Raw genomic sequence first — 9,164 nt, 5'->3', positions numbered from 1 at the left:
GCAAACCCTCAAGGCGTATCAAAGCAAGGTCCAAATGATCATGCCGATCACAGGTAACATACGTTTGCAAATTTGGCTCTCGTGCATAGATGCTTCACAGTTATTTCACACAAAACAAGAAGCATATTGATGTTGGGCAGATAGTTCACAAATACCACCATGGCTCACTAGACAAATTTGATACCTAATTAACATTTCTAAGGAAAATTTTCTGCCATAGTTTACACCATGGGGAGATGAGCTGAACACTTCGAGTTAACTTTCAGATCATATTACGATGCCAAACTCTCTACTGCCACGCAATGAAAATGCAAACTCCCAACAAACAAGCAACCAGTAGATGAATACAAGGCAGTGAATGATACTGCAAACCTGACAAGAAACTAGGCCTAGGATCTGTTGTTCTGGTCCATTGATGCCAACTGCATTGGACAATATATTTACAGGCCTACTAAAGCCACAAAATTTTCTGTTCAAGCACCTAAACAGTTGAAAGTTCTACAAATTTGCTTTGACATCAAACATACCACAAACCACAGCTACACATCACCCAAAAGAAAAGGAGTTACTTAATAAAGTTTACCAATCCAGAAATGACCAACCATCATATGTCTATCTAACTTCATGCAGATGACATCTTATTGTTAGGGATGATTCATAAGTCCACCATCTTCAAGAACACGGAATAATGTAACTTTCAGCACCACATCCCTGGATTTCAGCAGCTCGAAGATACATACATCACCTTCCCCTAAGTTATTCTCCAATGTGAATTCATACCATCCCTGACTAAATTTAGCTCTGCCTCCCCTGTAAAGGCATCGAACAGGCCACTGTTTCCCATCAGGTAACTGAAGTATAATGAACCCTGAAACTCCATTTAGATTCTTCTCGGCAAAGCCAGATGGCAAATACTGCATGAAGAAAAGGAATTGCTTCTTTATGCAAAGCAAAGTACTCTGTGAATTGAAAAATTAGCATAGCAGATCATTGTTATTAACTCACCATAATGCAACCCCTGTATAAGTACGATGGTCGCAGGACAACCCTACAATAAGGATTATCAGGTGCATATGCTTTAGCTGCATTCATTGCTCTTTCTCGTTCTTCAGCAGTGACAGTTCTCTTTCTTGCAGAAGCACTTTCATAAAATCTAAAGCGCATTTCACTATCATCATCATGTGGAGAAGACAGCTGCTGCTCATCTGCAGTTTCATTGAGTCACTAACAAAATGAGAACATTCAATCCTAATGGCATAGTAAGAAGAAAACAAAACCTGAGTTAAAAGAACTCACTAGGATCGGCTTTCAGCCTTTTCCTTCCACGTTTTTTAGGTTTTGGTGTTTCTCCATCTGGACTGTAGAGTTTCACTTCATCTTGGGAATTATAGAGCTCATTGTAATGAGCACTTACATTCCGTGCTGATTCATTAGCAACTTGTGAAATGTTAGAGCCCTTTGTCAACCGCATGGTATCTTCACCACTCCAATTTATGCAATTATTAAGTTTTGATCCACTGAACAAATTCTGCAGAGAAGGAGGATTGTAACTTTTGTTAACTATCAGTTGTGGAGGGGTGATGCCCGAGTTTTCAGCATTCTCATCATTGTCCAATTCTTCAAATGCAAGATATCTTTTCCCACTAAGAGAGTTTGAGTGGTAATTTATCTCAGAAGTGGGCAAATTGAATATATGAACATTGAAAATTGCATTCCCTTCATATCTAAAGATCAAAAAGTATCCAACATGGATAGCAAAACGTTCAACAAATTGCTGCCACCCATCGTGAAACCATAATTTGTCATCAGCTTTTATTAATCCTATGCGTGACACATGACCACCAGGAACAATGAGTCTCACAAAACTCGATATGTCATGTCCAAATTTCTTGACAAAATTATCTGGGATCCTCTGCAGAAAACCAAACCAAGTTAGGCTCCGTTTCTAAAAGGAGACTCAAATATTTTGTTCTCATAATTTAGTGTTGCAGATGACGATGATGTGGATAAGCTCAACTCAATAAAAGATTTGCACAAAAAGTCAATGCATAAAGTTGGAACATCCCACTTCCTTATAGTACACAGCATCTCTAATACAAAATACAAAAAAAATCATCTCCAAGGCAAGCAGGCTCAATATCTTAGAACACACAAACGTGAAGTTCGCTCTGTGAGCAAACAGTGAAGAAGATTATAAAGAGAACATAGACCTCCAAATACCCAAACATGATGTTACATGATAACTACTTTCATGAGCCATGCAAAACCACAAAGCAAAGTATCAACTGCAGACTACAGTTGATTCTTGTGAACTAGTTGTTTTTGTTTTAATTGAACATGATTGTTATTCTCAACACCGCCACTTGTTTCCATACATGGTATATCCAAATGATCCTAACTATCAGGTATGGAAAGATATAGCATTGATTAAATCTAAAGCACAATATACAACAGAACTTACAAGCTCAATGTCTACATATCAAGAACATAAAGGAAATGAAGTCTAGAAGTTTTAGTCTTTTTCTAGAGGACATTATTAGCGAGCTAAAGAAAGCTTTTCAAATCTCTAGAACAATTAAATGCAAGGCAGATTCATTAAAAAAAATTCCTTGCTTCATTTTTTCCAATCATACGAAGCAATGCAAGAATAGTGACAATCCAGTACATTAAAACAGATTTTGAAGTCAAATATTATCATGCTTTCTTTAATTTCCAAGAAATCCTGTGAAGATAAACTAAAATTTCTATGTTGTGGTGCAGTGGAATGTTATGTAATGCAAGGAGAAACTGTTACTTGTTATCTTCTTCATCCCTTGCATTGCATTATCGTAACATATCTGTAGCGGTAAGCTAAAGCTTCTTTTTTTTGGCTTTCTTTAATAGCTGTATCATATTATCTTAAGCTTCTGTTGTAAACAATTGTCAACAAACCACAAACTAACCTAAACAAAATTCCATAAGCTGAACAAGAAAGGATTTCTTTCAACAATATCTAAGCAAGCATTTCTTTTCTCTGGCATAATTCCAATTCTGATTTTCCACTGAAATCTCAATTCTTTGTTTCTAAAAAAAAAAAATCAATTGATATTTTCCACGTAAAAATTCTCTGTACATTAAACAGAGAAAGAGGAAAATTGAAATTTTAGACGTTATCATGTTTTCAGTTCTCAACACTACAAGGCTACCTAAAAAAGGAGAGAAAAAAAAGGAAAGGAAGAAAAGGGAGCAGCGTTATTAACTGAGCTAAAAAAAAAAAATTATGAAAGCAAGAGGGTAAAAACCCAAATTCCAGTTGACCTTCCTTCACTTAGTCCACTCCTAAGAAAAGAAAAGTTAGAATTCTTGTCAAAACCAAGAAGAAAAAAAAACACAAAAAAAAACATAAAAGAAATAAAATCTAAAAAACTTTGACAAGCCCCTTTCTCTCAGGTATCATTCTATTCAATCTCATCCACTAAAAGAAGTTTTGGGTTCTTATCATTTCACAAGTAATCTCACAAAGTTTCAAACTTTATGAAAACCAGGAAAAAAAACACTACAAAAGAAGCACGGGATAAGCAAGAATCTAAACAGCTATGACAAACCCTTTAACTTAAAATCACTCCATCTAATCTCGTCCACTACAGCAAGTTTTGGATTGTCATCAATTTAGTTCATAAAGTTTCGAACTTTATCAAAACGCCGCATGCAAAACAATCAAAAGACGCAAAAATGCAAGCAAATTAAAAAAAAAAAAAACAGATGGAGGGATAAGGAAAGATTTTTTTTGTACCAGTCTCTTTTCTCTGATGGTGCTAGAGAGAATTAGCTTCTGAAAAAAAGGTCTAGGCATTTCTCTTCTGGGGATTTTAAGTATTGTAGGACAGATGAAGTGAGGAGTGAGTCAATTTAGATCATAGAATACTAATTGAAAGATGAGTTTCTTTGATTTCAGATCTGCTGCTTCTCCACACAACACTAACTGATTCTTATTCAAATAGTGTTTTTCAAAATTAAGATTAAAACCTTGGAAAAATAACACAACTTGACCTAAAAGGTGAACGAGTTATGTGTTTTCTCAGTGACTCACTGTATGGAAGAGGTGTGACTCGGAGGGCTGACCCACATGTTAATAATAGGTTAATTTTTTCCTAGTTGTATTTTTCCTTTTTTGGACCATATGGGCCAATCATTAAAGTGTAGAGATTCTCTACTTTGTACTTTCCTGTACTTGCTTAAATCTCCACCGTCTGATCTTATTTAGAAATCTGTTGATACTTGAAGATCTTAAAAAAAACCCAGCTGTTATGAATGACAGACTGCTTAAACCCACTGATCATATCCATAACCAAAACAAAATACTTATTCTAACATTTTTTTTTTGTCAATTCAATAAAAATAAATGATTTAAAGAACAAAATATCAACAGCTTATTCATAATTGGAGTTTCTTGTAATAATGTTATTTGTTTTCTTATTAAATAGACAATGAACATCGCTATTTGAGAATTCATTTGTAAAAAAAAAAATTTTAACAAATTAGGTTTTGAATTTATTTTTAAAAAATTATTTATTCAATAAATTTTAAAATTATTAAAAATTTACATAATTATTAATTTTAAAAATTATAAAATTAATCAGATATACTCAAATTAGCACAAGATATCTTTATTAATTAAAAAAAATACATACATAAGTTTTTTATTGATGAGAAATTTACTTTATTTATATAAGTTACCAAAACAAATTATTTTCCTAAACAATCACCCTCGTAATATATTAGTTTTTATTCCATAAAAAACATAATTAATTAAAAAAAGGGGAAAAGAAAAGAAAGCTTACACTGATGACTAAACCACCAAGGCCTATCCCCCACCCCCACCCCCACCTCCTTTGTCCTGATGGAGGCCCTAAACAACTAATAAAAACATGGTATTGGCCACCTCGAGGAATCTTTACATTTTATTTTTTTTATCAACTACTGCATAAAAAAAAGGGTATAAAAGCTTAGCAAGTTGGGTCCAGCGCAGAAAATTTATTTTCAAGAATGTAGAAGAAGAGTCGTTTTCATATGGGTGAGAAAGAGGTAAAGTGACTCAGTTTGGATTTGAAGTTGACTCAGTGTGGAATCAACCACATAGGAAACTCCTTTATTTCTAGACAAGGTTTCTGTACACGTGTCAATCAAGGGTGAGTAGGGGACCATCACAGGTACATCACCTTCTTGGCTGTTGCAACTTGCAAGTGTTGGAGAGAGTTCAGCTCTGTTCCTTGTGGGCATGGTGCTGGAGAATAGTTGCCTTGCATTAATTAACCTCGAAGATATTTTGTGCCTGATAATCATTTCTTTTCTTTTCTTTTTTAAATCTAATTCTCAATTTTAAGATGCCTGTAATTTTATTGATGTTTTAATAATACCAAGAAATCAATATCAATTTTATTGATTTTTTCTCATTAGCTGGTGTCGATGGATTTGACAAATCTAAATTTGATTTTTACAGATATTGTGTTTGGTTAATATCTCAAAAAAAAAAACAAAAAAAAAACATTTTTGTTAAAAAAACAGACAATGCATAAAATAAATTTTGAAGTAAATTTATATTTTTTTTCAAAACATTAATGATGATGAAAAAAACAAGTCTTTTTATCCCAAACGTGTTCGTCTCTTTTCTATCACTATCTCGATACAGTAATAAAAAACTACCTTAGATACGCCTACTCGTGTCATACTCCATAGTAACTATCTTGAATCCCACTTTTATGTGAGCGAATGAACAACCCCTCTGAAAGCCTAAGGTGCGATTAATCATATGCAGAACAGTTTCTGAAAGATAATACACTACAGTAAGGATATGAATTCATTTCCATTAGCAGCACTTGGTAGACCATCACTGGCAGAAGATATACTTGCACAGAATGAGATGCTAATACGCACTTACGCAGCATAGCATCACCATTCCAAATGTTCAAACAAAAGGTTACAGATTTGCCAAATCTGTCAACAAAAGCTAGAAAGTTCACAAAAATGTATACATACTGCTTCCTTTGTATACAAAGCCATAGGAATTTCATCTTCAAAAGGAGAAGTTTCATTCTGCTAGGTCTTCTAGTAGTAACTACACTGGCACAAAAGCTGATTCCACTTATATCTTGAGACAATCTATATCTTTGAATCGCCAACTTCCTGCACCACAAGGGTTTCGTTCTTTTCCTTCAACTTGTTATCATTATTGGCAGTGTTATCACCATCAGCATCCTCATATCCATCACTGCTACCATCAGAGCTGTTCACTTGCTTTTCCTCTTCTTCATAGCCATCAGGATGAGGATTGTGACATTCATTAAGAATGGGGACTTCAATTATGTTTGAAAGGCGGTGCTCATCTGCATTTACAGATTTGTTGCAGGTGACAGGTCGTGATCCTTCATCTGCTGAGGACAGTTCTCCCTCTTCAGAGACCAAACTTTCAGCACCAGAGTCTTCCGAGTGTGTTTGAGCTCGACGTGTTTGAATGAGATAGTGTGCAACTGATTTAAAGCCAAGCCTTATAACCTGAAAGCAAATCAAAGTAAACCACTGCATTTTGCATTGGCCTCATAGTTCTTCTGTTGCCAAGCACAGAGGTAATATTCATTGCAGAAGGTTATTGACATCACCATAAAGAAGGTTATTGACATCACCATAAACCAAATATGGATGCCAAGCACATGAAATTGTGCACCTGTCTGAGATGGCATTACGTTTTGCAATTATAAAACTAAGAAATTGAACATGCTCAAAAGGTAAGATGCACCTTCAAAAAAATAAAAAATAAACCTGCACAGATCAGGGTTGTGGAGGAACAGTAGCTAAACAACAAGAATGACTTCTATGGACACGAGATTGATGGTATTAACCTTTCGATAGAGATTCCCAGTTGGTGCCCATCCTTTTGCATGCCGGCAAAGACTACAGTTACAAATTCCTCGACAAACAGGGCAAATCCAATTTGGATTTTGGTTGACTTCAATCACATTCTCTCCATATCTGTAAAACATGAAAAAGAGAAAATTGAATGGTCATCTATGAGCCCAATTCAGGAATTCATACTCATGATATAGAAACACATTAATAATCATATGGATTACATGTTACAGAACTTCGAAGTGGATGGAAATAAAAGGAAACTTCGATAACCTTAATCCAAGCCAAATCATTTCATCGCCAATATTTGCGTATACAACAGTATTTTTCTCATACTTTCATTATTTCTTTGAAGAATAAAATGGGATTTTCAAATATGGTGTTGAGGATATAATGTCTTATTTTTTAGGAAAGTGTTAATATGATCAGCGCAAACTCTCGAATATCAATAAATACCTCATGAATAAGCAATCTCCACAAAACTGTCCCTGGACCAAGTTGCATTTGCTGCAATGGGTATGGAGACCAAGAGTTTTCTGCCTGCAAGAAAGTAGATCATCTCTAAGCAAAATGATGGCATTGCGTCAGTGAACTGAGAGGGGGGGGAGGGGATATACAAGCATCTTCTCGAGCACAGCAACATCCTTGAGTGCTAACAAATTGAATTTCTATTTCATGTTAAGTGGATAAAATTGACAAATTTTACATTCACAATAATGTAACTAAATTGTGTACAGTGAGTTTTGGAGCAGTTATCGTATGCCATTCTTTTCTTGGAGTATTGATGAGTTGTGAAAGCTGGGATTCAAACCCCAGTTCTGTCCTCTTTTGCTTTAAAAGCGTAGCAGTGAGCTACAAGCCCATTGGTTTTCCATGCCACATGCATAATCTTTTTTCATCATTTGCCTCGAGCAAACGGTGCAGACAAATGGATGAAAGGCATGGAAGTAAAATGATAACAACATGAGGAAAGCATTAAGTTTATACTAACACTCTGCAGTGTGTACAACTTAAAAAAAGGAAAGAACCAATCACCTGCATTGATGGCATGTTTCTCCCATCTCTGGATCATAGACGCGCCTCCCATCCTTGCCACATCCGTCCACATTCAGAGTCCAGGTAGTCTTATGGTCACCCAAAAGATTATCATCTTCTTCTGTGTATATTTCTGGCTGTGAACCTTCTCGTAATTGAATCTCTACATCCATAGAGGTCTCCTTCTTTCTCGTAGGCCGTATCTCCATGTAATTAATTGGATCCATGATTTTCAACCTTAAAAAAAACACCAGACAAGATAATAACATATTCACAAGCATGAGGTTAGAACAGGGAAGAAACAATCGAGGCCCAAATACTCAGGATACAACATAAGGTTAGACACCAAAAGTTCTCATTTTCCTGCCCAATTGAGTTATTTCTTTCCTGACAAGCGAAAAACAACAAAAAAATTCTTTTCACTTAATTGTCTTAAGTCACAAGTTTTTGAGACCTAAGTTTGCTAGAACCGTTTGTTGAGTTCCTCTCTCTTGCTTTCTTTTCTAAAAAGGTTAAAGTTTCCCCTATAATTTGTAGCGGTAACCTTATTTTAAACAAACAAGAGTACAGGACATTCGGAATTCTTTTTCTGCTCATGCCTTAATACCTCCAAATTTCAGACAACCAAAAATTGGAAAATGGGGCCTTCAATTCTGTGAGTTTGAAATTGGTAATCCCAAATTATATCCAACTCATCTTCAAAAACACAGATTATAAAAGCAATGCACAGAAAAACTGCTCTTTCCTTTGCTTAACTATCCCAATAACCAAAAAAAAAGTTCATAGAAAAGGTAAATTTACCTGGAGGAGCGTCTTGGGGAAGCAGAGACAGGCAAAGGGGTATGGGGTTTCTTTTCAGAAGAAACAATTCCTGGGGTTTTCTTAGGTCGGCCTAGCTGTGCCTTGAGCTTAAGAGAAAGGTCAAGAAGACCCAACTTCTGCATTCTTTCCTTGTTCTCTTTGATCCTCTGGTCCCTGAACTGCTCATACCCTGACATTGCCCCTGAACTCGCTCCATTTCCCTTCTGTACAATCCTTTCATTGTTACTGTTAACACAATGGCTCACATTCTCACTGGCAATAGTGTTAGTGTTGTTTTGCTTTGTTCTCGTTCTCCTGGTTGACACCATCTTTTTACTTCCCTCCCTCGCTCTCACGTCTCAATCAATTAAGATTCAAGACTGTCATAATCAATAATGTTAGAAATGAAGGGACTTTCTTTTTAGGGTGGCGGGAACAGAAAAGGC

General features: G+C 35.6%; 2 protein-coding genes across 2 annotated transcripts; both read right to left on the bottom strand.

Annotated features, from left to right (window-relative positions):
• Window positions 1-249: 249 nt before the first annotated feature.
• LOC133680465 (B3 domain-containing transcription factor VRN1-like) lies at window positions 250-4,113 on the bottom strand. Its single transcript, XM_062103429.1, has 4 exons — window positions 3,773-4,113; window positions 1,297-1,912; window positions 1,006-1,205; window positions 250-914 (listed from the first exon to the last, which is right to left on the bottom strand). Exons 1-4 carry the CDS (start codon window positions 3,830-3,832, stop codon window positions 645-647), a joined length of 1,146 nt encoding a protein of 381 aa, XP_061959413.1. The 5' UTR covers window positions 3,833-4,113; the 3' UTR covers window positions 250-644.
• Window positions 4,114-5,817: 1,704 nt separating this feature from the next.
• On the bottom strand, window positions 5,818-9,149 carry LOC133679857 (uncharacterized). Its single transcript, XM_062102573.1, has 5 exons — window positions 8,719-9,149; window positions 7,918-8,154; window positions 7,339-7,422; window positions 6,876-7,005; window positions 5,818-6,531 (listed from the first exon to the last, which is right to left on the bottom strand). The coding sequence occupies exons 1-5, from the start codon at window positions 9,045-9,047 to the stop codon at window positions 6,139-6,141; spliced, it is 1,173 nt and encodes a 390-aa protein (XP_061958557.1). The 5' UTR covers window positions 9,048-9,149; the 3' UTR covers window positions 5,818-6,138.
• Between the last annotated feature and the right edge of the window lie 15 nt (window positions 9,150-9,164).

The sequence above is a fragment of the Populus nigra genome, chromosome 19, assembly GCF_951802175.1.
Source record: "Populus nigra chromosome 19, ddPopNigr1.1, whole genome shotgun sequence".
NCBI lineage: Eukaryota > Viridiplantae > Streptophyta > Magnoliopsida > Malpighiales > Salicaceae > Populus > Populus nigra.
This window is presented reverse-complemented; position numbering and strand designations above follow the sequence as displayed.

Excerpts from the sequence above, each read along its gene's own strand:
- LOC133680465 (XM_062103429.1), bottom strand. The coding sequence starts at position 3,832 with ATGCCTAGACCTTTTTTTCAGAAGCTAATTCTCTCTAGCACCATCAGA. Across the intron at positions 1,913-3,772 it reads CCATCAGAGAAAAGAGACTG|AGGATCCCAGATAATTTTGT; the intron begins GTACAAAAAAAA and ends GGTTTTCTGCAG. Across the intron at positions 1,206-1,296 it reads AAGGCTGAAAGCCGATCCTA|ATGAGCAGCAGCTGTCTTCT; the intron begins GTGAGTTCTTTT and ends ATGAAACTGCAG.
- LOC133679857 (XM_062102573.1), bottom strand. The coding sequence starts at position 9,047 with ATGGTGTCAACCAGGAGAACGAGAACAAAGCAAAACAACACTAACACT. Across the intron at positions 8,155-8,718 it reads TCCCCAAGACGCTCCTCCAG|GTTGAAAATCATGGATCCAA; the intron begins GTAAATTTACCT and ends GTTTTTTTTAAG. Across the intron at positions 6,532-6,875 it reads CTGGGAATCTCTATCGAAAG|GTTATAAGGCTTGGCTTTAA; the intron begins GTTAATACCATC and ends ATTTGCTTTCAG.